Source organism: Mobula hypostoma, chromosome 10 (genome assembly GCF_963921235.1).
Source record: "Mobula hypostoma chromosome 10, sMobHyp1.1, whole genome shotgun sequence".
NCBI lineage: Eukaryota > Metazoa > Chordata > Chondrichthyes > Myliobatiformes > Myliobatidae > Mobula > Mobula hypostoma.
The window spans coordinates 59,441,756-59,469,051 of record NC_086106.1 but is presented as its reverse complement, the minus strand read 5'-3'; the positions used below and the strand labels follow the sequence as shown (position 1 = coordinate 59,469,051).

Genomic DNA, 27,296 nt, shown 5'->3' with positions numbered 1-27,296 from the left:
CGAGATCACCTATTTCCGTGCTGTAATTGTTATATGGTTATATAGGTCACTTATGAGTCAATAGCATCATAACATTTTAAGTAACATTTGTGTATTAAACACACAGCACATATTTTCCCTGTATGAACATATAAAATCATTGCAACACACCAGTATCGCTGAATCAGTGGGAGCCCTGGGCTTGTTTTCCTGCACCAAGACGGTCCTATCGAGGGGTGGTGGGAGACAGCGATACTCGAAGGGGGTTCTTTATGTCCAGTCTATTCCGCAATTTAGTTTTCGTTGCATTCATTGCAGAGATATGTTGGAAATGGAAGCAACGTTTTCAGTGTTTTCATGGCTATCTCAGGATATTTAGCCTTGACTTTGATCCAGAATGCTGGCAGAAATGTTATGTCAAACATACTTTTCAGCCCGCCGTCATTTGCAAGCTCGAGGAGTTGATCTCCTTCCCCCGCTGACATGGATGACGCGTGGGTAATGACCTCGCGTAAATTCAAGCTCAACAGTGCGTGACAGGAAATGAGGAAAGGTGCAGCTGACTCATATCGCCAAATCATATTGTTTCCTCGCGGCCCGGTAGCGCATGCTTCACGGCCCGGTGGTTGGGGACCGCTGCCCTAAATGTCTTGAACTCTTCGGACAGCAGTTATGGGCGATTGTCACTTACAAGCTGTTGAAGAAGCTAAAGATGGAACATACTCCTCAATGCATTTTTCAGATGTAGTGCTCCTCATGATGGCAACCTTGGGCCATTTGCTGTGTGTGTCCACAATGACCAAGAACATGTGCCCTTCTACGGACCCTGCAAAGTCCTCCTCCATGGTTCTTCAGGCCATTCCCATGGATGCAAAGGAGCAAGCTGAGGAACATGTCTCACTCGCTGACAACTGGGGCATGCGTTGGCCTTCTCTTCAATGGTTACATCCAGTCCTGTCCACCAGAAGTAACTGCATGCAGTTTACTCCATGCACACTATGCCACAGTGTCCCGCATGTAGCTCGTCAAGCACTTGCTTTCTTAATGGGGGAGGAATGACAACACGGTAGCCCCATAGTAAACATCCTGCTTGGACTCTGAGCTCCTTCCTTCGAGCCTGGTAAGAGTTCAGTTCCATGGTAGCCTCTCCTTTCTATTCAGGAGTAATCATGTCCACCACTTTAGATAGGACAGAGTTTGTACCTCTGTGCTTCCAGACTTGTGCCACAGTTATCAGAGCTGTATGTACTTCTCTGAAGTAAAAGATCTCTTTTGCAGATGACTGTGGAGCGGTTACAGCTAAGAGATGTCTGGATAGTCCATTAGCAGTCACATGGTGCTCGGACCTCCTGTACTTTATATTGTACTGATGTGCAGGTGGTAGCAGAGGCCAACGTTGCAATTAACTAGCAGACGGGGAAGGAATGCCTGCATGTGGACCAAAATTTGACATCATGGCATGGGGTGACGATCGGTCAGCAGTGTAAGTTGTCGACCAAAAGGGAATTGGTGTCATTTCTTAACTCCAAGGACAATTGTGAGTGCTCCCCACTCAATCTGGGCATGGTGGCTTTCTGCCTTGTTTAATGCCTTTGATGTGAAAGCAATGGGACACTCTCCACCTGACGGCATAATGTGTGAGATAACTGCCCCCTCACCATAGGGTGATGTGTCACGGGCTCATTGTATGGGCAGTGATGGGTTGAAATGAGTGAGTACTCAGCTTGAGACAAAACTGTTTTGGCTTTTTTTAAAAAGCCTCTTCACAGTGATCTGTGCATTGTCAGTGTGTTGATTCATTTAAAACCTCATGAAGTAGTTTCAGCATGTTAGTTAGGCTAGGAAGAAACTTTGTGTAGTCCGGTAGTAGTCCTAGAAAAGACCTTTACTCTCTGGTGATCGAGCCTCCATGATTGCCTTCACCTTTGATAGTGCACTGAGTTGTCGATCACAAAGCCAAAATACTCAATTGAAGGTTGAAAGAACTCACACTTGCCCTTCCAGACCCTTTGTCCATATTCCTTGAGTCCACCTTCTTCACATGTTTCTTTTCGTTTTTCCAAACGTCATTTTCTTTAATACAAAGATTTTGTTTGACTGTGACTTCTTATTTTGACAGTCAGATTCAACATGTCGGTTCTTGCCTCAGCTTTGGCAATCTAAATCCTTATACCAGCATTCATTTGCTAACACAATGATTGCCAAAAAGTGTCTTATTCTTAAAGTCAGTTGGAGCCTTATGGATTTGAGAAGATGTGCTTAATCGCTGTGCTTCATTACCCGCTATGTCCATGGAAACATTTATGTCAATTGCCTTCTGTATTGTTCGTCTGTCTTCTGTAAGCAAACGTTTCTGAATTGCCTCTCTACGCCGACCACGTACGAGTCTATCACAAAACATGTCATTCAGTATCTCCCCAAAACTACTGTTCAGACAATTGCTTCAGCACCGACAGAAAGTGTGAAATAGATTTAAGACCGTACTTCTCTCGATTCTTTTTATGAAAGGTCTCTCAACGCTGCCAACCGCATCTCTTCCATTTCATGCACATCTACTCTTACCCCATCCTCCCGCCACCCTGCCAGGGATAGGGTTCCTCTTGTCCTCACCTACCACCCCACCAGCCCTTGTGCTCAGCCCATAATTCTCCCGAAACATCCGCCATCTCCAGCAGGATCCCACCACCAAGCACATCTTTCCCTCCCCCCACTTTCTGCTTTCCACAGGGATGACTCCCTATACAACTCCCCTCGTCCATTTGTCCTTCCTCACTGATCTCCCTCCTGGCACTTACCCTTGCAAGCAGGACAAGTGCCACATCTGCCCCTACACCTCCTCCCTCACTACCATACACTTCACCTGTGAGTCTGTTGGGGTATTATACTGTATTCGGTGCTCCAGGTGCAGCCTCCTGTATATCAGTGAGACCCAACGTAGATTGGGAGACTTTCGCTGAGCATCTATGCTCCGTCTGCCAGAACAAGCGGATCTTCCAGTGGCTATCCATTTTGATTCCACTTCCCATTCCCATTCCGATATGTCCATCCATGGCCTCCTCCACCGTAGGGATAAGGCCATGCTTAAGTTGAAGGAGCAACACCTTATATTCCATTTGTGTAGCCTCCAACCTGATGGAATGAACATTGATTTCTCAAACTTCCAGTAATGCCTCATTCCCTCTCCCATCCTTCACTATCTCCCATCCCCTTTTCCCCTCTCTCATGTTATCTCTCTGCCTGCCCATCGCCTCCCTCTGGTGCTCCTCCCCCCGCCCTTTTTACTTTCTTCCATGGCCTTCTGTCTCTTTCACCAATCAGCCTCCCAGCTCTTTATTTCCTCCTTCCCACTCCAGGTTTCACCGTTCACCCTGTGTTTCTCTCTCCCCTCCCCCACCCGTTGAATCTATTTCTCAGCTTTTCTTCTCCAGTCCTGCCGAAAAATTGACTGCACTTTTTTTCCATAGATGCTTCCTGGCCTGCTGAGTTCCTCCAGCATTTTGTGTGTGTTGCTTGGATTTCCAGCATCTGCAGATTTTCTCTTGTTTGCTGTCAGCAATAATCAATGGTTTAGGTGAATAGTGCTCCTTTAAGAATTTAACTTTGTCCTCAGTAGACTGATTGTCAGGCTTAATATGTTACACTTCTGACACCATGTTCTGTTCATTTTATTTTTATGTACCATGGGTTACTAATAAAGAATCATATTCTGGAAGACATAGAACTTTTATTTACAGCAACAACCAAACCATGTTTTTACAGTAACATGTTCTTGATCATTCTATCATTTCTGCGCATGCTCAGAACTCCCTCCAATCACATTCTGACATGTCATATCACCACACTAGACTACATAATAAATTAAATGTTTTTGTACCCATCACAGTCAGAAAAGTTGGAACATAAACATCATCTGAAACTTGATTTGGGAGGGCAAAGTATTCAAATCTTTCAGTATATGAACTCCATTGCTCTGTTGTTTTGTCATACAGCCCCATGCTTCCAAACATTGTCGCCATTTTCAAACACAGTCATGTTCCAGAAAAGCTGCCTAGTCTTATCTGTCTGTCTGCATCTCTCTCTCTCCTTCTCTTATTTGTTTCATTTAACTGTCCCGTTCTCGTTCTCTCCCCTCAGATTCTTCACTCACCACACTTACTGTGGCCACTTTCTCGTGGCGAGTGGCACACAGAGCAAAACAGTAAATATCGGGTAAGGACTTATCACCTCGTCACCAGTTGTTACGCTTGTGGCGCTGGGAAGCTGGGTGGTTGTGGATAACACACATGAGAGACGGAGAGGTGAGGACCAAACATGCTGCTGTTTATTTCACTTGTAAGTCTTCTACACAGAATGCCGGCTCACACTACATTCAGTACACACACACACACACAGAGAATCTTGATAGCAGCCCGTAAGGGTCAAAATGTACATGCCTATATAGCAGTGGTTCTGAAAGTTGAAGATCTCATTCTTAACCAATGCTGTGTGACCTATAATGCTGTTTTATCCTTAAAAGTAGTAATGTATTGTCAATCCTGCTTCGATTTACAGTCACACTTGTGTCATTTAAGGATGGCAAGACAAATGGATCTCATAACTAGCAACAACCTGCCAACCAGTTGTCTGTCGGTGGAAACAGGAACCGGCGAAGACATGCAGAGTTGTCAGAGTGGAATCAGCAGGTCTGTACTCTTTCACAATGATCAATATTTCTATATTTCTTACAGTTTATAAAAAAGATCTTTTTTAAATATGGGAAAGTTTGAAGCCATTGTTGGAGGTGTATCAGGCTAATTTCAGGGATCAAACGGTTATCCTAACAAGAGAGGCCAGACAGTCTGGGTCTGTATTCCTTGTTGTTTAGAAGAATGAAGAATGAACTTATTCAACCACATCCTGTAAGATCATGAGGGAGTTTGTTACAGTAGCTGTTGTGATGTTTCAGACAAGCGGGAAAGTCATGAACAAGGGGACATCATTGCAAAGTAAGGAGCCGGTCATTCAAAACTTCTCCAGAGAGTGGCAAATGTCTGGAATTCTCTGCCCCTGAGGCTGGTGGAGCCCAGATCATTAGAGATATTTAAGGTGGAGGAAGAACATAGAACATGGAATGGCAAGTTCAACCATCCAAAGAGTATCAATTCACACTTTTCTGGATTGACTCCCTCTCAGCCTAGTTATACGTCCTGTCAATGACCCACTATAACTTATGATAACCTCCAACCTACAAAGTCACCTGCAAACTTAGTAACCCACCCTTCCACTTCCTCACTTAAGTCATCTCAAAATCACAAAGAGCGGGTGTTTCAGAACAGATCTGCGTGGAACTCCACTAGTTATGGATCTCCAAACAAAATATACTCCTTCTGCAACTACACTCTGCTCCTGTAGGCAAATAAATTCTAAATCCACACAGCAAAGTTTTCATGGATTCCAGGCCTCCTGACTTTCTGAATGACCCTACCGTGGGGAACCTTGTTGAATGCCTTACTAAAATCCATACACTGTCCATCGCATCCACAGCTCTACCTTCATCAATCTGTTTTGGCACTTTCTCAAAAAAACGAATCAGGCGCATGAGACACAACCTACCCTCACACAAAGCCATACTGACTATCCCTAACCAGACTATGCTTCTCCGAATGCTTATAAATCCTCTCTCTAAGAACCTGCCCCAATAGTTTGGCCACCACTGATGTAAGACTCATTGATTTACATTGAAGGTGAATGAGGTACAGGCACAGAAGAGGAATTGATCAGTCATCATGCAATTGAATGGCAGTAAAGGGCTGCAGGGATGGTGGCCTATTTGGCTCACATTTTCTGATGCACTTGTGTACTTCAGTCTCTGAAACAAATACTGTAGCCATTTACCAGTTCAGGCCATTTTCTGGCTGCCACCGAAAAGGCTGTCCAAACGATCTGTACACCTTTGATGCTACTTGACCATGACAATAATTTCACTGGAACTGTACAAAACCAGGTCCTGATACAGTTCAAACCATGGGGAGGGCTGCATCTCCAGTTCAGATGGTGCTCGCAACTTATCCTGATCTCCACTGCCGGGCTGGAATGAGGTTGGCGTAGGCAAGATGTAGATGAACAAGGGTTCAATAGAAACAGGCATCTATCAATTTTTCAGAGGGACCTTCTTGACTGATGAGCACTCTAGAATTTTGTCCCTCCCCGTACTGTGTAAGCCAGCAGCACACTAGAGTTAGGTCTGTTTGTTGCTGCAGCATCCAGGATTAGAACAGTATAACATCTCTCTGTTGAAGGTCTGCCTCTGATGATGCCAGTTCAGAGCTGCAAAGGGTGGCTGCAATGGACCACAGAGGAATGGGGTCGCGTAAGTCATTCCGAGGTCAAGGGGCACTGTCCAGGTAAGCAGTACAACAGATGGCACATCATCCATGCATCCTGTGTGCACCCACACTCACACTCATAATCAACACCATAACCCCCTGATCTCAAGCTCACCATCTCCTAAGGCGTTTTGCACCCTCACACCCACTGTCACACCCTGATACATCCCACAACTCTCATTCGCTCATCAAAACATCCGTACGTTGTCAGTCCCTTTTGCCACATTTGCATGTACACTTGTGCAGTGGGAATGCTGATGAACAGCATTAGGTCATAGTCACTGAATGCAGCTCGACAGGGTGATGAAGAAGCCATATGACATGCTTGTGTTTGTAGGTCAGGGCACGGAATATAAGAATTCCAATGTTATTTTATAACAATACAACATGCTGGTTAGGCTTCATTAGGATGATGGGGAGCAAATGTGACCACCATACTATAGGAAGGATGAGACTGTGCTGGAGAGAGTGCAGATGAGATTCCCCAGGATTATTGCCTAGACTGGACGACTTTGCTTGTAAGGAGAGAATGGAAAGGATGATTTTTTTTTCCTTGAAGTGAAAGAGGCCAAGGGATGACCTAATAGAGGTATGAAACTTGGAAAGGCTTAGGGAGAATACTTCGTAGGAATATTTTCCCAAAGTTGCGCATGTCTAAAACAAGAGGGCTTAGGGTTTAGATGAGGGAGATCACAATTTTAAAGGAGGTGGCGCTGCCAGACATGGTATATACAGACACGGTGTTAAAAAAGTGTTTAGACAAGCACTTGAAAGCACAGGCATAGAAGGATATTTCAATGTGAACAATTGGGATTAGTGTGGATAGGGATAATTGTTGTCATGGATGGAGTAGGCTAAAGCATCTGCTTCTGTGTTTTATGTCTCTATGACTCTTCTGGGTCATGTTGGATCTCTGCTTATTTTCTGATCTTTAGGGTTCTTCTGGGAGTCAGGAATGATAAGTAGTCTTAATTGAATTGAATTGACTTGATTTCTTATATCCTTCACATACATGAGGAGTAAAAATCTTTATGTTACATCTCCATCGAAATGTGCCATGTGCAATCATAGTAATTTATAATAAATAGAACAGTCAATGTAATATAGAATACACTCAAATCAGCGTGAGTTCATCAGTCTGACGGCCTGGTGGAAGAAGCTGTCCCGGAGCCTGTTGGTTCTTGCTTTTTGGTGCGGTACCATTTCCCAGATGGTAGGAGCTGGAATAGATTGTGATTGGGATGACTTGGATCCCCAATGATCCTTCTTACACACCTGTCCTTGTAAATATCCTGAATCATGGGAAGTTCACAACTACAGATGCACTGGGCTGTCTGCACCACTCTCTGCACAGCCCTGCAATTAAGGGAGGTACAGTTCCTATACCAGGCCGTGATGTAGCCAGTCAGGATGCTCTCAATTGTGCCCCTGTAGAAAGTTCTTAAGATCTGGGGGCCCATACCAATCTTCCTCAACCGTCTGAGGTGAAAGTGGTGCTGTTGTGCCTTTTTCACCATACTGCTGATGTGTACAGACCATGTCAGGTCCTCAGTGATGTGGATACCGAGGAACTTGAAGCTGTTCACCCTCTCAACTCCAGATCCATTGATGTCAATAGGGGTTAGCCTGTCTCTATTCCTCCCGTAGTCCACAACCAGCTCCCTTGTTTTTGCGACATTCAGGGAGAGGTTGTTTTCTTGACACCACTGTGTCAGAGAGATGACTTCTTCCCTGTAGGCCACCTCGTTATTGTTTGAGATAAGGCCAATTCTAATGATTGTTTATTTTAGAGTACCAACAAGCACACAAATAGTAAGAAAACTGAATGAAGAGCTGAGAAACAATGTTGAGGTAAATGAATGGTGAAGAAAGCGAAGACAAAAAAAACGGTGGTGCCTCTGAAAAATATATCACTTTTATAGTTAATGATAGCACCAGCTGGTGGTGTAGTGGCATCAGCGCCGGACTTCAGAGCGAAGGCTCCAGAGTTAGAATCCAGCCGGCTCCCTTGCAGGCTTTCCATCCATGCTGGGTTGAGCATCGAGCTAGCAACTTGGCCTTGTAAAAATAAGAACGCCTGCTAAAAAACGCTGTCATGACAGCACCCCGATGACTCCACTTGGAGATAAGGGCTTTCTTCTTCTTAGTTAAGTTAAGGAAAATTCCATAGATAGGGATAAACTGGTTAATAGGCTACATAATTAAAACAATTACATCACGTGGATAATCTAATACTTAGCCAATGAAAAATGAGAAAGGTGATAAACTGTTAGTTTAGCAGCTATACCGCTTTCTGCCAGTGAGTAGGGATGAACCAGCACGTACTGTGAAAAATACATGAGTTTATTATAAAGTACAAATCTTATAAAAAAGTATTATTTCCGACAGTAACTCTTTCTCCAGTGAGCACTCCTGTTGTTTTTCTCATTCTATCCAACACTTTTGCGGTGTTAAACTTCCTGTAGCACACAACCTGTCCTACTCTCCCTCTCATGGCTACACCAGCAATTATTCACCATCTGACATTCAGTTCCCACCCCATATTTATTTTTAGGATAGTTCACCTGGTTGTCATCCTGAGGGAATGGGCTCACAGAAGCCTTCATGACCAAGACAGGCGACCAGACTCTTTCCTGGAGCGGTTCCGAGGTCCAGTTTTGCGGGACGTGGCCAGCAGGGCGTGCAGCAGTCCAGTGCAGGATGATGGCCAGACAGGAAAGAAAAAGTAAGTCAAAAGTGCTGCGGCTTTGAAAGAAAAACAAGAAGTATTGGAAATATTCTTCAGGTCAGGCAGCACCTGCGGGAGAGAAACAGGGGGAAGGTTGCAGGCTGATGAACTGGAAAGTTACATGATGTGCTCTCAGTCTGAAACAGATACTGCCTGATGTGTTGAATATCCCCAGGATCATCTGCTTTTGTTTCAGTAGGAAAATATCCTTCATTTGAAATCCAGATAAAAATAGTATAATTTTTATTAGATCTCAACTTTCTGGGTGTGTTGGATTTACAATGAGGCATGATGGTAATGCTCATCAGTCGAAAGTTATTAAGGCTGGAAAACCAAACCAGAAACAATAACTTGAATGTAACTAGTGCAGGTACCAGTGCAGTGAATTAAATAAATCTAGTATAAGCCCGTGAAATTGTTGTTGTATAGCCCAGTTGGTTTATTAACGCCCTTTAGGAAGGGAATGGTGGAGTGGTACAATAGATCTATTGTCTCATGGCCCCATCGATCCTGACACTGAGTGCTGTCAGTGTGGAATTTGAATGTTCTTCCTGTGTCCTGCTCCCTCCCACACTCCAAAGCCATGTGGACTGGTTGGTTAATTGGTGGCTATAAACTTCCCTGAGTGTAGGTGTGGGTTAGAATCTTGGGGAGTTGGAAATGTTGGGAGAGTAGAAAAAAGGATTAATATAGGAATGGTCAGTGAGGAATTGATGGGCCAATCGGCCTTTATCTCTACTTTATCTCCCTAGGACTTAGGAAAGGAAACATTCATCCTTTCCACAGCTGGACCTGGGTATGATTTCAGACAGAAGACAACGAGGACACTCTTCTATAAAATGTAACATGGATCAGCTGATGCAAAGTTCAAGGGCAACTAGGAATATGTCATGAATATAGGGTCTGTCAGTAAAGAGAAGTTTGAGAGGAATACTGAGGTTAACTTTAGCTTTTGCGATTAGCTTTATTAACTGTATTTGTCACATGTACAATGAAACATCAAAACATACAGTGAAATGCATTGTGTCCATCACGGACTAATACATCGCTCAGTGCAGCCTGTAAGGGTCACTGTGCTTCCAGTACCAACACAGCATGGCCACAACCTACTAACCATAACCGTAACCCGTACCTTTTTGGGATGTGTGAGGAAAGCAGAGCACCCACGTGTGATCATGGAAGAACGTTTGAACTCCTTACAGACAGTGGCAGGAATTCAAGTAGTGCAAAAGGAGAAAAAAAAAGTAGTGAGGTAGTTTTCATGGGTTCAGTGTCCATTCAGAAATCAGATGGCAGAGGGGAAGAAGCTATTCCTGAATCACCGCGTGTGTGCCCTCGGGTTACTGTGCCTCATCCCTGATGGTAGCGATGAGAAAAGGGCATGCTCTGGGTGATGGGGCACCTTAGTGATGGATACCACCTTTCTGAGGCATCACTCCTTGAAGATGTCCTGGAATCTGGAGAGGCTAATGTCCATGATGAAGCTGACTGAGTTTGCAACTTCCTGCAGCTTATTTTGATCCTGTGCAGTGCCCACCCCCCCCCATACTAGACCGTGATGCAGCCAGTGAGAATGCTGTCCACGGTACAGCTGTAGAAGTTTGCGAGTGTCTTTGAATGTGCCAAATCTCCTCAAACTCCGAATAAAGGATAGCTGCTTCTGTGCCTTCTTTGCAACTGAATCAATATGTTGGGCCCAGGATAGATTTTCAGAGATGTTGGCACCCAGGAACTTGAAACTGCCCACCCTTTCCAGATCTGATCCCTTGATGAGGACTAGTGTGTGCTCCCTTGTCTTCCCCTTCCAGCCTAATCGGTGATCGCTGGTGCTGTAAAGCACTATGTTAACCACTACATTACCACGTCACCCATTTGACTTCCAATGGCCCCACACTGACACAGGTGGACAGTGATATCATGCATGTGTATGAAAGTATGTGGTCAATATATCACTAACTAAGTATATATGGATAGTGTGTGTGCGTATGTAATGAACATAATTTTAAAACTCATTATGTGTTCTTTCCTGATTCAATATGCATTCAGAGAGAAAGGGAGGCACTGCACACATGCTGAAGGCCTCAAGAAAACACTTTTTAGAACAAGCACAAATGCAATACAGAAAGAAAAATAAATACCTACCGACAGCCAAATAATACTTATCAGCCCCTGAACGAGCTGATCTGCAGACTGCTGACAAACTTCCATGCAGCCTCCCCTCGGTCTCTCTCTCTAACTCTGACTGGATACACTCTAAGCCTCTCAACTCTGGAGATGAGTTGTCCCTATCTTCTCCAACTCTTAGCACTAGCACTGTCACGCTCTGGCCTAAGACAAAGCTCCCCTCCTACACAAAAAAGTGCCCCTTTTTATACTCTTTAAGATTCCTTCAAAGCGTAACATAATTACCACCCTAGTACTTTCCCAAACACTCCCGTGCATTTGGTACCTGCACCTGCACCTGCACAATGATTTCACCTTCCCCACACAAATGTGCTTTTCACCATTATCCACTAATATGGCTGTAGACATGTACTCCCCTAACTTTCCCAAAAGAGTGCTGTGGACTGAACTGAACTAAACTGTGCCTTGACGTTTTATATTCAGTGTTTCTCACTTTTTTTTTTGCTGTTTGCATAATTTGTTTGTGTGTTGGGTGTATGATGTTTTCTTTGAACAAGTTCCATGGTATTAGCAGGATCTCCCAGTGGCCACACATTTTAATTCCACATCCCATTCCCATTCTGACATGTCTATCCATGGCCTCCTCTACTGTAAAGACGAAGCCACACTCAGGTTGGAGGAACAACACCTTATATTCCGTCTGGGTAGCCTCCAACCTGATGGCATGAACATTGACTTCTCTAACTTCCGCTAATGCCCCACCTCCCCCTCGTATCCCATCCGTTATTTATTTATATACACACATTCTTTCTCTCTCTTTCCTTTTTCTCCCTCTGTTCCTCTCACTATACCCCTTGCCCATCCTCTGGGGTTTTCACCCCCTCCTCCTTTTCCTTCTTCCTGGACCTCCTGTCCCATGATCCTCTCATATCCCTTTTGCCAATCAACTGTCCAGCTCTTGGCTCCATCCCTCCCCCTCCTGTCTTCTCCTGTCATTTTGGATCTCCCCCTCCTCCTCCCACTTTCAAATCTCTTACTAGCTCTTCTTTCAGTTAGTCCTGATGAAGGGTCTCAGCCTGAAACGTCGACTGTACCTCTTCCTAGAGATGCTACCTGGTCTGCTGTGTTCACCAGCAACTTTGATGTGTGTTGCTTGAATTTCCAGCATCTGCAGAATTCCTCCTGTTTCCACGGTGTTTCTTTGTTTCATGGTGTGAAAAGGAATCTCAGGGTGGTATACTGCAAACATACTTTGACAATAAAATACCCTGACTTTGAATCTTTGACTGGTTCTCAAAACAAAGCACCTTCAAGGTACCACCAGTTTGTCTTACAGATTTCCATTTATTTTGGCATATACCAAGGAGGAATCACATTTACCTTTTTCTTTACTGCGTAGTGTGTGAGAATACATAGAAGGAGTGTGTTTTCTTTTCTATGAATGAGAGTAGGAACAGTGATTTTATGTTTCTGAGAAGTCTTATTAGAATGTATTCATTCATCACAGAATAGATGGAGAATACGTGGAGACTGTGTTTATTTGTCTGTGAATGAAAAATACCTGGTCAAACAGAACTATAGAAATGGCCCTCCAGCCCACCATCTCCAGGCCTATCTTTTTGCCTGTGTGCACTAATTCTGTTTGCCCACATTGGGACTGCATCCTTCTGTGTCTTGCCTATTCATCATACATGCAAGGTGGCACCAGCAAACAACATGACCAACAGCGACGTTCTGCTGACAGTTCACAAAGCTACTTCTTTTATTTCCTTTTCTTTCAAATATGACTCCATGACTAAACTGTGTGTGATTGGAACCCGTGACTTATATTTTGATGATGTGTTTTGGGGCCAGTTGAGCAATCTGGCGCTTTGCTGTCTCAGGAGATTGATGAGTTTTGGAGCAGAGTGCAGCCTGGAGGCCAGGTAGCCTGATTGACTCCATTGCTTCTCTAAGACTGAGACATCAAGGGTGTGAGCCCTTGATCAACTCCTTTGCTTCTCTCCGACTGCGATGTCAAGGGTGCGAGCCCATAATCGACTTCATTGCTTCTTTCTGAGTGAGACATCGAGTAAGGGTTGAAGCCAATGAAGACGAGAGCAGAGGTCAGGCGGGTGTTCTGCGCCGTCTGCCAGCATTTGACCAGTCTTCCTCTCTCTTGCTATTTCCTGTCAGAGGAAAGTGCAGGAATCTTGGGATCCAGGTTGCCAGGATTAATCGGTGAGGCTGTGAACTTATTTTGTGCAACATTGCAGTTCATGTTGGACGTGTTACTGGATTCTGGTTACTCTTGTTTTTACTGTATTTTAGTGGTTTGACCAGGGCGACTGACCCGGACTGGGGTACTTTGGTGATTAATGACCCTGTGGCCTGCATTGGCTAGCAGTGCAGTGCTGAACTGAACCAAGCTGAATGCCACTGGTTTGATGTTTGATATTCTGTGTGCCATTGGTCGCTTTTTGCCGTTTGTGCAGTGTGTTATTTTGTTTCACGTGTTGAGTGTTTGATGTTTCCTTGAACAGGTTCCATGGTATTTCTTTGTTTTGTGGCTGCCTGTAGGAGGATGAATTTCAGGGTTTTATTCTGTATACACACTTTGATAATAAATGAACTTTGAATCTAAATGCCTCTTAAATGTTTATCTGATTCCACCAACTCCCTGGCAGCTTTTTCCAGATATCAACCACTCTCCGTGTGAAACAAAAGAAATTCAAAACTTCTCCCTTTCTCCTTTGTGTTTAACACCCAAACTACAGGAAATATATTCTGTTTTATGCTATATGTAAGTCCCTCATATATTTCTCTAAGGTTTTTCCCTCATCTTCAATCACTTCAGAAAAAAAAAACTCTATGTGCTCTGAACCTGATCAGTTGAGAACCCCTCTGCCTCCACAGATGTTGACTAACCTACTAAGTTTCTCCAGCAGTTTGTTTGGCCCCATGTGTTTATTTACCTCTGAATGAGAAGAAATGGATTATGTGTTAACATGTCATTGAATCAATTCGATGGACAGAGAGTGTCCATTACATCTGAGTGAAAACATAGGTTATAATTCATATCTTTGGCTAGTGTTTGTTTAAATAATTACAATTGTACCTGTGTGCATTAATTAAAACTTTTCTGCCTTAAGTTAATTTGACTGTCCACTGCCCTCACTTTTGTAGGAAGCATTCTGTGTTTGTGATTGACCCAGCAGCGGACTTCTATTACCGGTGGCTGGTCGTCACTTCCTTACCTGTTCTGTATAACTGGTGCTTTCTTCCTTGCAGGTAAGTCTTACTTGGGACTCAGTAATGTCATGTTACTGTGCTTTCTCCTTTACATTCATTCAATGTGACACTTTCACCCACAGGTGAAAATTTGCATGGTTGCACAATTGAACTGGAAGAGATAAGATTGAAACAGGCCTGGCAGGTCAGTCTGGGTGTCTGTGAGGCACTGTGAACCATCAGCAGCATCAGAAATGTTCACCACTACGGTCTGTAACCCCACAGACTGACATTACCCTGTCTGAAACCTTACCTGCAATCTCCACTTTCAAATACTAAGAACAATGGTGCAGGGAACAATCCCCATCTGCACGATCCCTACCAATTTAGAACCCCTTCATGACCTGAGAATGTATTACCAGCCTTTTGTTGTCATTGGGTTTAAATCCCAAAACTCCCTCCCTGAACAGCACTTTGGGAGCACATGGAAGAAATAGAAAGAGGAGATAGCTCTGTTGGAGTGCAGAGTCATAGTTAATGCTTCGTAATTGTTAGGAAATACCATAGACTTGACTGTACGGATCTTCGTAGACAATGTTATGCCTCTGCTCTTCAGCATTTTATCTAAATTTGCCATTGCTGGCCTCCCCAGAAGCAAGCGTCATTTCATTTCATGGCTGTGTAAAGCTCCGCTATATTGGCTCATATATATTTAGAGGAAATCCCGCCCGGCGCCCGCCTGGACGCTTCCCACTGGGTCAGTTGCTGTACCACTGCCACCGAAATCAGCCCCAAACATCAATCATCAGCCAGCACACACAGTACGTTTTACCACGTCCTCCCCGACTGCCCGCCAAAAACCTTCGTTCCCAGTCATATGAGACAGCATTATCACCCCAGGAAATAATAACATGAATACCCATTGGCTAATAGCACCCTGCTATCTGTATTAACCCAAGCAAATGTCTAGCTGGAGACTTTCTCAGCATTTAACATAACATAGAAGCCATTCTAAATTTAACATACAAAGAAGAGACCCTGTACAGCTGCTATTATCATCTATAGAAATCTTTGAAATGAGGGACAAAATTCATCACTGTTTCCACTTTCTTTCCATTTATTACCACCAAATTAATAGGGCTGATCAACATAATCTTGGTTTTCTTAATTTTGAGCAACAAGCCCACTTTTGCACTTTCTTCTTTCACTTTGATTAGAAGCTTCCTCAGATCCTCCTCACTTTCAGCTATTTGAGTAGTGTCAAGTCTATGGTATCTCCAGTTGTGGTGTATGGCTGTGACAGCTGGACTATTAGTACGGCTGAATGCAAAAGAATCAACGCCTTTGAACTTGGATGCTGGAGGGAAGTGTTAAGGGTTCGTTGGACAACAAGAAGATCTAATAAGTCAATACTTCAAGAAATACAGCCAGACTACTCACTAGGAGGCTTGATTATGAGACAAAAGCTCAAATATTTTGGCCACATCATGAGAACACAGGATTCCTTGGAGAAGATTCTCATGTTAGGTAAAACAAAGGTAAAAGGAGAGGATGACAGAGACTATGATGGATAGATTATATTACTCAGACAATGTGTATGTCCTTGGGGGATCTTAGAGAGGCAGTTTCCAACAAGAAGGCTTGGTGTGCAGGAGTCCATGAGGTCACGAACAGTCAGACTTGACTTAACCACAAAATTGTGAGGAAGCAGTCATTATTCATGAAAATTATGAATACAATGATGATGATTAGTAGCAGTCAACAATTTCCTGCCTCCCCTCCACCCCCACCCCCACCCCCCCTACAGATGCTGCTTGACCCTCCAAATGATTGTTGCTCTAGATTCCAGTATCTGCAGCCTACAGTGTCTCCACAGAAATGGGCCTCCACTCATCCATGCTGAGCGTAAAGCCTATCTATGCTAAACCCATTTCTCTGCATTAGGCCTATATCTTTCCTATCCAAGTACCAATCCAAATGCCATTCAAACATTGTAATTCTATCTGCCTTTGCCAACTCCTTTGGCTCATTCCAGACACCAATCACCCTCCATGAGAAAAATGTGTTCCTCAGATTTCGTATAAATTCCTCCTCTCACATTAAACCGAGAAGAATTTGCCAGGACGATGCCTGGATTGGTGAATTAGAAGAGGTTAGATAGGCGTGGATTGTTTTCCCTGGAGTGTCAGAGGCTGAGGAGATGAGCTTGTAAACATATATAAAGATTACAATGGCATAGATAAAGTAGATAAACAGTCATTTTCCTAGGGTGGGAATGTCAGATACTAGACATGGGAGGTTTAAAGTGAAGAGATTAAAGTAGATTTGTGAAGCAAGTTTAAGTTTGCTGACGACACCACTGTCGTTGGCCAAATCAGTGGTGGTCACCAATCAACATACAGGAGGGAGATTGGAAATCTGACTGAGTGGTGCCACAATAGCAAACTCATGCTCAATGTCGGCAAGACCAAGCAGCTGATTGACTTCAGGAGGAGGAAATCGCAGGCCCATGAGCCAGGCCTCATCAGCAGATCAAAGGTAGAGGGCATCAGGAACTTTAAATTCCTCAGTGCTATCATTTGAGAGGCTCTGTCCTGGGCCCAGTACGGAAGTGCCTCTACTTCCTTAAAAGTTTGCAAAGATTATTGACAATAATTTGACAAACTTGTATAGATGTGTGGTGGAGAGTACTGTATATTACTAGTTGTATCACAGCCTGACATGGAAACACCAATGCTCTTGAATGGAAAATCCTACAAAAATTAGTGGATAAGGCCTAGTCCAACATGGATAAAGCTCTCCCCACCACTGAACACATCTTCATGGAATGCTGTCATAGGAAAGCGGCATCCATCTTCAGGGACATCCACCACGCAGGTCATGTTCCCTTCTCGCTGCTGCCATCAGGAACAAGGTACTCAGGATTCACACCAGTAGGTTCAGGAATAGTTATGACACCTTAACCATCAGGTTCTGGAACCAGTGGGGATAACTTCGCTTGCCCATCACTGAACTGTTCCCACATCCTATGGACTCACTTTCAACCACATGTCATCTCACGTTCTCAATATTTATTGTTTTTTTCTCTGTTTTGTATTTGCATAGTTAGTTCTCTTTTGCACATTGGTTGTTTGTCCGCCCTGTTGATGTGGTCTTTTACTGATTCTGTGGTTGTTATTGAACTTATTGAGTATGCCCACAAGAAAATGAATCTCAGGGCTGTATGTGGTGACATACGTATACTTTGATAACAAATTAACTTTGAACTTTGAAGTATTTTTCTACACAAAGAGTAGAGGGTACCTGGACTTGCTGCCAGGAGAGGAGGAAAAAAGATGATGAGAGCCAATTCTCGTTGTCAGGAACATTGCACATAAACGGGGGAAAGGAGCTCACCAACACACCTCATGAGTCAATTTCTGCCCTTTTGTGGCATAGTCTCTGGGTCCCAAATGAGCTTCAGATTGAGTAAATGGAAGCAAGTCGTCCTTGATCCTAAGAGAGTGCAACGCAGAGAAAGGCAATGATATATATATGCGTTGTTGACATGCGATTGTGTGCCTGTGTATACCTCTGCCTGTAACTGTGACAAGATAACTAACTTAACTCTGAGTGCAATCAAATGTTGACCAACTTAGTTTCTCCCCCACAGGGCTTGCTTTGAAAAGCTGCAGGCAACTCATCTCAGCCTATGGTTAACAATAGACTACATCTCTGATGCCATTTATATTCTCGACGTCCTTGTCAGGCTCAGAACAGGTTAGTTCTTGGCTGGCCAGAAGTACTGCTGCTTTATAAACTGTGCCCAATGTTCCTTTATGAACTTTACCTGCTCACTGCCCCATCTCTTTACAAACTGTTTCTTCTTACTGCCCCTCCCTTCATAAACCACTTTTTCCTCAGCAACCCGACCCTTTAAAAGATTTTGTGATCTTTGCCCTCCTTTTAGATACTGAGGAATTATCCCAGAGGATGCTGTCTTTCTCTTAAGGTGTACTTGGGAGTTTACTTTCATTGGTGAGTTTGGATGGATTCATGTTCATCAAGGCTGTTCTATTTTCAGCTTCGTTATAACCACACAACTCATCCTTCTCTACTTTTTTTTCTGGAATTTCCTCCCATTTTCTACCATTCAAATGCAGATTAGGGGCATTTTATAGCAAACATTTAACTCATCGATCTGAACTTTGGGATGTGTGAAGAAACCAGAGCATTAGGATGAAACCCATGCAATCACAGGGAGAACGTGCAAACTCCACACAGACAGCACCCGAGATCGGGACTGTACCCAGGGATCTGGTGCTGTGAGCTAGCTGTTCTATCAGCTTCAGGACTGTGCCTCCCACTGGTCATTGTTGCTGAGCTCTTGGCAGAAACGTCTCTCTCATCTTCAGGGTGGAGGTCTTGCTCTGTACAATCTCCAGTGGCAGGAGAGCGATGACTCCTTCACAATTCTTTCACCTCTTGCATTCAGCAAGACCAAATTGACTATGTGTCAATGGTCATGGGAGCATTGATATCAGCTGTCTCATAGTAAGGGGGCACCATGACTGTTTATATGGGAGTAGCTGTGGTAATTTGTAGTCTATTAATGATGTTGGGGATGTGGGTTATGGTGAGTGGGAAGGCAGTTTGGTCACTGAGCTCAAGTTTAATTAACCAATTCCAAGGCTCACCAACTGCTGCATTTGCCGGTTTTCTCCACGATGAACTCAGCCTTGGTGAGAAGTCAGAATAAAGGCGTGAGGAATCTTGTTTCAAATCATCGACCAGTTTAGGCCTTGCACTGGGTCCTAGCTTCATTTAATATCAATGGGGATTGTCGAGGTGTGAATGGAAATTTAAGTCACTTTATTGGATTTTAATTGTAATATTTATGTGCTTATCTGACTTCATTATTTTTTGTCTGGTTTGAAGGCCTCTGAATAGAGTCAGAGAGTCAGATGGCACAGAAATGGGCCCTTCAGCCCACCATATCGATTCTGACCTTTGCCCGTCTACACTAATCCCATTTGCCTGCATTAGATTCGTATCCTTGCATGGGATGCCTATTCTAATACCTGTCCAAATGCCTCTTAGGCATGGTGATTGTATCTGATTCCATTACCTTTTCCGGCACCACTTTCCAAATATCGACCACTGTGTGGAAACACTTCCCCTCAAACTTCGTTCAAAGCTCCTTCCTCTCAGCTTAATCTATACCCTCTTGTTTTTGATACTCTCTTACTGTAGGAAAAAGATACCAACTTTCTACCTAATTTATCCTTCTCATAATTTTATATAACTGAGTCAGGTTACCCCTCACCCTCCTTCGCTCTGGAAAAACTAGCCCAGCCTATCCAGTCACTCCCCATAACTGATGACCTGCAGTCCAGGCAACGTCCCGGTGAATCTTCTCGGCACTCTCTCCAGTGCTACCATGTCCTTAATGCCAGAGAGTCTTATTTGTTGTAAATGGCAGAAACCTTGCATCTGACAAGTCTGGGGTGAAATTTTGTCGACTATCAAACTCATCATTTTTTGGGATGTCGGTGTCCTGGCTGTCAGATTTTTCTGGCCAGTTTTGGTAAGTACAGGCATGGAGAAGCAGAGATGGTGATTCCAGGTTTCAGTTCACAATGTCCAGCACTTTGTACTTTAGGGGTGGCAGTGGTAAGGTATCAGAGATGGTGGAATAGATTTATTATGGAATGTAAATAGCTAAAGCAGATGATTCTAGGTGGTTGACTGGTGATGATACAATTTAGAAAGGATGTTGTAAACATGAAAAAAAAACAGTAATTGCTGGAAAAAGTCAGCAGGTCAGACAGCAACTTTCCAGTTCTGACAAAGGGTCAAAAATCCCAAACTTCGTTTCTTGTACACAGATGCTGCCTAACTTGATGTTTCTTTCCAGCATTTTCAGCTTTTTGTAATAAATCTGTAATTGTGAAATCGAGAGAGAGATCTTACATAGAAACATAGAAACATAGAAAATAGGTGCAGGAGTAGGCCATTCGGCCCTTCGAGCCTGCACCGCCATTTATTATGATCATGGCTGATCATCCAACTCAGAACCCAGCCTTCCCTCCATACCCCCTGACCCCTGTAGCCACAAGGGCCATATCTAACTTCCTTTTAAACATAGCTAATGAACTGGCCTCAACAGTTTGCTGTGGCAGAGAATTCCACAGATTCACCACTCTCTGTGTGAAGAAGTTTTTCCTAACCTCGGTCCTAAAAGGCTTCCCCTCTATCCTCAAACTGTGACCCCTCGTTCTAGACCTCCCCAACATCGGGAACAATCTTCCTGCATCTAGCCTGTCCAATCCCTTTAGGATCTTATACGTTTCAATCAGATCCCCCCTCAATCTTCTAAATTCCAACGAGTACAAGCCCAGTTCATCCAGTCTTTCTTCATATGAAAGACCTGCCATCCCAGGAATCAATCTGGTGAACCTTCTTTGTACTCCCTCTATGGCAAAGATGTCTTTCCTCAGATTAGGGGACCAAAACTGCACACAATACTCCAGGTGTGGTCTCACCAAGGCCTTGTACAACTGCAGTAGTACCTCCCTGCTCCTGTACTCGAATCCTCTCGCTATAAATGCCAGCATACCGTTCGCCTTTTTCACCGCCTGCTGTACCTGCATGCCCACTTTCAATGACTGGTGTATAATGACACCCAGGTCTCGTTGCACCTCCCCTTTTCCTAATCGGCCACCATTCAGATAATAATCTGTTTTCCTATTTTTGCCACCAAAGTGGATAACTTCACATTTATCCACATTAAATTGCATCTGCCATGAGTTTGCCCACTCACCCAACCTATCCAAGTCACCCTGCATCCTCTTAGCATCCTCCTCACTGCTAACACTGCCACCCAGCTTCGTGTCATCCGCAAACTTGGAGATGCTGCATTTAATTCCCTCATCCAAGTCATTAATATATATTGTAAACAACTGGGGTCCCAGCACTGAGCCTTGCGGTACCCCACTAGTCACCGCCTGCCATTCTGAAAAGGTCCCGTTTATTCCCACTCTTTGCTTCCTGTCTGCTAACCAATTCTCCACCCACACCAATACCTTACCCCCAATACCGTGTGCTTTAAGTTTGCACACTAATCTCCTATGTGGGACCTTGTCAAAAGCCTTTTGAAAATCCAAATATACCACATCCACTGGTTCTCCCCTATCCACTCTACTAGTTACATCCTCAAAAAATTCTATGAGATTCGTCAGACATGATTTTCCTTTCACAAATCCATGCTGACTTTGTCCGATCATTTCACCGCTTTCCAAATGTGCTGTTATCACATCCTTGATAACTGACTCCAGCAGTTTCCCCACCACCGACGTTAGGCTAACCGGCCTATAATTCCCCGGTTTCTCTCTCCCTCCTTTTTTAAAAAGTGGGGTTACATTAGCCACCCTCCAATCCTCAGGAACTAGTCCAGAATCTAACGAGTTTTGAAAAATTATCACTAATGCATCCACTATTTCTTGGGCCACTTCCTTAAGCACTCTGGGATGCAGACCATCTGGCCCTGGGGATTTATCTGCCTTCAATCCCTTCAATTTACCTAACACCACTTCCCTACTAACATGTATTTCGCTCAGTTCCTCCATCTCACTGGACCCTCTGTCCCTTACTATTTCTGGAAGATTATTTATGTCCTCCTTAGTGAAGACAGAACCAAAGTAATTATTCAATTGGTCTGCCATGTCCTTGCTCCCCATAATCAATTCACCTGTTTCTGTTTGCAGGGGACCTACATTTGTCTTTATCAGTCTTTTCCTTTTTACATATCTATAAAAGCTTTTACAGTCCGTTTTTATGTTCTCTGCCAGTTTTCTCTCATAATCTTTTTTCCCCTTCCTAATTAAGCCCTTTGTCCTCCTCTGCTGAACTCTTAGAGAGGATAGTGTGATCATCCTGACACTATAGATAGTGTCAACAGAGAGATATATCAGAGCAGGAACTGATAGAGGGAAGATTGTCAGATTCGGCTATAAAACCATGCTGCCAAAGAACAAGCAACACACATCAAAGTTGCTGGTGAACGCAACAGGCCAGGCAGCATCTCTAGGAAGAGGTACAGTCGATATTTCAGGCTGAGACCCTTCGTTGATGTGTGTTGCTTGAATTTCCAGCATCTGCAGAATTCCTGTTGTTTGAGCCAAAGAACAAGGTCAGTAGGTCGCCTCTCAACATTGCTCCACCATTTAGAAAGATCATACTGATCGAACATTCCTCATCCATCTTCCTTCCTTTACTCCTTGATCCTTGATTCTTGCAACAAAAACAAATCCATCCATCTTTGAATATATTCAAGAATTCAATTTCCATAGCATAGAATTCCAAATTCTTCCTCTTCTTTGTTCTAAATAGACATCCCTGATTCTGCAACTGTGTCCTCTGGTCATGAATTCCCCCAGAATTTACCCTGTTAAGAGTATTTTTTTTTGTTTGGAGGCCACCGCCCCCCCCGCCCCACCATTTTCTAGCTGCATTACTCTTCCTGATTACCCACAGCAACTGTTTGCCAGCATTTTAAATTTCATGAGGACCCGTATCTCCACCATGTCTCCAGTCAGCACATTCTGGACTTTAATCAATCTGTGTTGAGTGAACTTGGTCTTTTCTCCTTGGAGTGACAGAGGATGAGAGATGACCTGACAGAGGTGTACAAGATAATGAGAGGCATTGATCGTGTGGATAGTCTGAGGCTTTTCCCCAGGGATGAAATGGCTAGCATGAGAGGGCATAATTTTAGGGTGCTTGAAAGTAGGTACAGAGGAGATGTCAGGGGTAAGTTTTTTTAAGCAGAGAGTGGTGAGTGTGTGGAATGGGCTGCCAGTGGCAGCGGTGGAGGTGGAAACGATAGGGTCTTTTAAGAGACTCCTGGATGGATACATGGAGCTTTGAAAAATAGAGGGCTATGGGTAAGCCTAGGTCGCTCTAAGGCAAGAACATGTTCAGCACAGCTTTGTGGGCCAAAGGGCCTGTATTGTGCCCTCAGGTTTCCTATGTTTCTATGTTTCTATAGAAAAACTTACTCTTAGATCCTCTGTACCATTCCTACCTTTAACCTAAAACAATATTCACTAGTCTTAGGCACCCATGCCATGAGAAAAAAACAATGTTAGTATCTGTCTTAACTAACCCACTGATCATATTATATACCTCTATCAAGTCACTTCTCACCTGATTGACATGAAACATTAACTTGTTGGTGACTAAATAAGTAACCAAGAGGCAAAGGTCCAAAATCAAGTCACTGATCAAGGGGGAAATTGTAGAATTGTCAAGATCTCTAATGCTCTATCTGAAAGGTTTCCATCGTAAAATAGAGGTAAATGGTGAGGGCATTATAGATGATCAGAAACAGGGAGTCAGAAACAGTCTGAGCACTTGCTGCCAACTCATTCAAAAGGTCAGCACTGATATGGTGATACAAAATCCCTTCTATCCCAGAGGTCTCTCTAATTCTGTCCCTTAGATAGTGAAATTTGAATGATATTACATTGCATGTTATTATCAATATCTGGACTGCCTTTACTTTTGTTTGAATTATAAACATTGCTTGTATGTTCATTGACAGGGTTCCTTGAACAGGGTCTGCTCGTCAAAGACTTGAAAAAGTTACAACACCATTGGATCAAAACTTTCCAGTTTAAGCTGGATGTAATTTCAATCCTTCCCACCGATCTGGGCTATGTGGTAGTGGGACTCAATTACCCAGAGCTACGATTCAATCGCCTCCTGAAATTTCCACGGCTCTTTGAGTTCTGCGATCGGACGGAAACCAGAACCAACTACCCGAATGCTTTTCGCATCAGTAACCTACTTCTGTATCTGCTGATCATCATTCACTGGAATGCCTGTATTTACTATGCCATTTCCAAATCCATCGGCTTTGGCACAGATAGCTGGGTTTATCCTAACATCTCTGAGCCCCAGCACGGTTATCTGGCAAGGCAGTACATTTATTCCCTGTACTGGTCAACTCTCACCTTGACTACCATTGGGGAGATGCCAGCACCAGTTTCAGATATAGAGTTCCTGTTTGTGGTCTTTGACTTTCTGGTGGGAGTTCTTATCTTTGCCACAGTTGTGGGTAATGTGGGATCGATGATCTCGAACATGAATGCACCCCGAGCAAACTTCCAGGCGAGAGTGGACGCCATCAAGCACTACATGCAGTTCAGAAAGGTTAGCAAGGAAGTGGAGGCTCGGGTGATCAAGTGGTTTGATTACCTGTGGGTCAGCCAGAAGGCGGTTGACGAGGGTGAGATACTGAAAAATCTGCCGGATAAGCTGAAGGCTGAAATCGCCATTAATGTCCATCTGGAGACCCTCAAGAAGGTGCACATCTTCCAGGACTGTGAGGCTGGCCTGTTGGTGGAGCTGGTGTTAAAGCTAAGACCGCAGCTTTTCAGCCCTGGAGATTACATTTGCCGCAAGGGAGATATAGGGAAGGAGATGTACATTATCAAGGAAGGGAGGCTGGCAGCAGTGGCTGATGATGGTGTGACTGAGTTCGCCAGGCTGGGTGCTGGAAGCTGCTTTGGAGAGATCAGCATCTTGGACATCAAGGGAAGTAAAACAGGAAACAGGAGAACAGCAAATATTCGGAGCATTGGGTACTCTGATCTCTTCTGCCTGTCCAAAGATGACTTAATGCAAGCATTAATAGAGTTTCCAGAGGCTAAGAAAGTTCTGGAAGAGCGAGGCAGGAATATTTTAATCAAAGAAGGGCTGCTGGATGAAGAATATATGGTAGTATTGGGAGAGAAAGGCTTAGAGGAAAAGATAGAGAGACTCGAATCAAATCTGGATGCCTTACAGACACGGTTTGCAAGGCTGTTAAATGAGTACAGCTCAACACAGCAGAAGTTAAAACAGAGGATTGCCACCATTGAAAGGAAAGTAAGGTTGATTGATAGTGGCTCAATATCTGATCATTCCGATGGTGTCTATGAGACAGAGTGAAGGAAGAGGGGGATCTTGTGTGGATGGGAGAGATGAAGAGCTGGTAGAAGCCAGGTTTGCTTTCAACAACAACTCAATATGAAGCATCTGAAGAAAAAAATCAATAAACCTGCTAACTTATGATACATAATGTGATTGACTACCATAAGTCTCAATTGAGAAACCAATAAAGACTCAACAATTTCTTATATAAAATATTTATTTTGTGTTTGGGTGGTGGGGTGGTGTTACCAAAGGAGTTGTAAGGCACTCCTGCCTGCAGGTCACCCTTGGGCAAGGTGTAGCACCTGCTCAGCCCCGATCAGAGTCATGTGAAGCCATGGAGCAGGTGCTGGATGGTCGTATGAGCAGCTGGTGCACATCACAAGTCCTAGACCACTGATGCCAGGCAAACAATCTCCGAAGAGTATTGATAATTGCTGGGGTCACCCATCTTGTAAAGACATTGACCAGAAGAACCACTTCTGTAGAAAAACTTGCCAAGAATAATCATGGTTGTGGATAGAGAAAAGAATAAGAACAACAGCATGAAGAGGGTCTTCCCCACAGACAATGACCAGATTAAAGACAGATTGAAGATCATGATTGCCACGTCACAGAATGGTGATGATGATATTTTGTCTATGGGCATAGGGATGTCCTGACTGACCTGTGAGACTTAATAAACTTCTTTATGTTAAATATAATGCTTTAGCATAGGTGATAGTGATAAGTGATTTAAGATGGTGTCAAAGAACAGATGGGGAAGTAGTAGTGAGTTCAATTGCAAATTTATTGCCATAGGTCTACATACCCATGGTATATATACCATGAAAATTAGCTTCTTGCAGCAGTGGCACGGTACATCCCAAACATGGTTAGTCTCTAAGTTTCCTCCACAGAGGTGGCTGAATGGTGAAATACATGTTTATTCTAATTTCTGACTGAATTCACTTTAATACAAGACAACAGGCTCAGGGATTGTAAAAGGAATGCAAATATAGATATTCAAAGGGAACCTGTATTGTAACCTTTCTACCATCTTCGTTCTAAAAAAGGACACAGAATCAGACGACGTTTCCATAGATTTACCATTATACAATGGGGTGGTTTATGGATCTACGTGCCCGTCTCCACAGGCTGCATGAATCAGGTGCACAGTGAAAGGTTTAACTGCACTATTTACACAAACCACTGCACTATCTCTCATGACTAATTCACCACCATCTCTATCAAAATTCTTCACCATCTCACTAGCCTCTCACCATCTCTCACCACTGCCTCGAAACCAGTCATTACCTCACCGTCAGGTGACAGAGATTGGTGGAGTCGTTGAGTATGTGGAAATCGTCTACCAGGAGAAATCGATGTGTTGGTGAAACATGCACAGAAATATAGATGGAGTTTAATCATGAAATGATCTATTTTGGGAGCCCTAATGAGGCTATGATATACACCCCAAATGGAAAGTCCTTGGAATTATGGAGGAACAGAGGGACTTTGCATTTAAGATTCTTGAAGGTGACAGTGTGGAGAAGAAGATATTTGAAGCTCGCCTTCTTTAGCTGTCATAATGAATACAATATAAAGGAGGTTTTGCTTCATCTTTATAAAACATTTGTTAAATCTCAGCCGAACTACTGTTTGCAGTTCTGATCACCATCACTAATAGAAGGCTATAATAGAGGATGCAGAGATGATTTTGCAGGATGCTGGAATGTTTTATTAAGAGAGGCTTGGTCAATTTTAGAGTCATAGAGCACTACAGAATAGAAAGTGCCCTTCAGATAATCTTGTCCATGCCGAACTGTTGTCCTGAGTCGTCCTATCACCCGCATCTGGACCGTTACCCTCCATACACCTGCCATCCATGTACTTATCAAACTTACCTTCAATATTGCAATCATCAATTCCTCTGACAGCTCACACCATCCTCT

At 43.6% G+C, this 27,296-nt stretch overlaps 1 protein-coding gene across 1 annotated transcript; it reads left to right on the top strand.

Moving 5' to 3' along the window:
* Window positions 1–1,433: 1,433 nt before the first annotated feature.
* LOC134352547 (cyclic nucleotide-gated olfactory channel-like) lies at window positions 1,434–25,380 on the top strand. The gene is made up of 7 exons (XM_063059805.1): window positions 1,434–1,462; window positions 4,114–4,188; window positions 6,258–6,362; window positions 8,899–9,069; window positions 14,362–14,466; window positions 18,059–18,165; window positions 23,990–25,380. The coding sequence occupies exons 1-7, from the start codon at window positions 1,434–1,436 to the stop codon at window positions 25,378–25,380; spliced, it is 1,983 nt and encodes a 660-aa protein (XP_062915875.1).
* The last annotated feature ends 1,916 nt before the right edge of the window (window positions 25,381–27,296 follow it).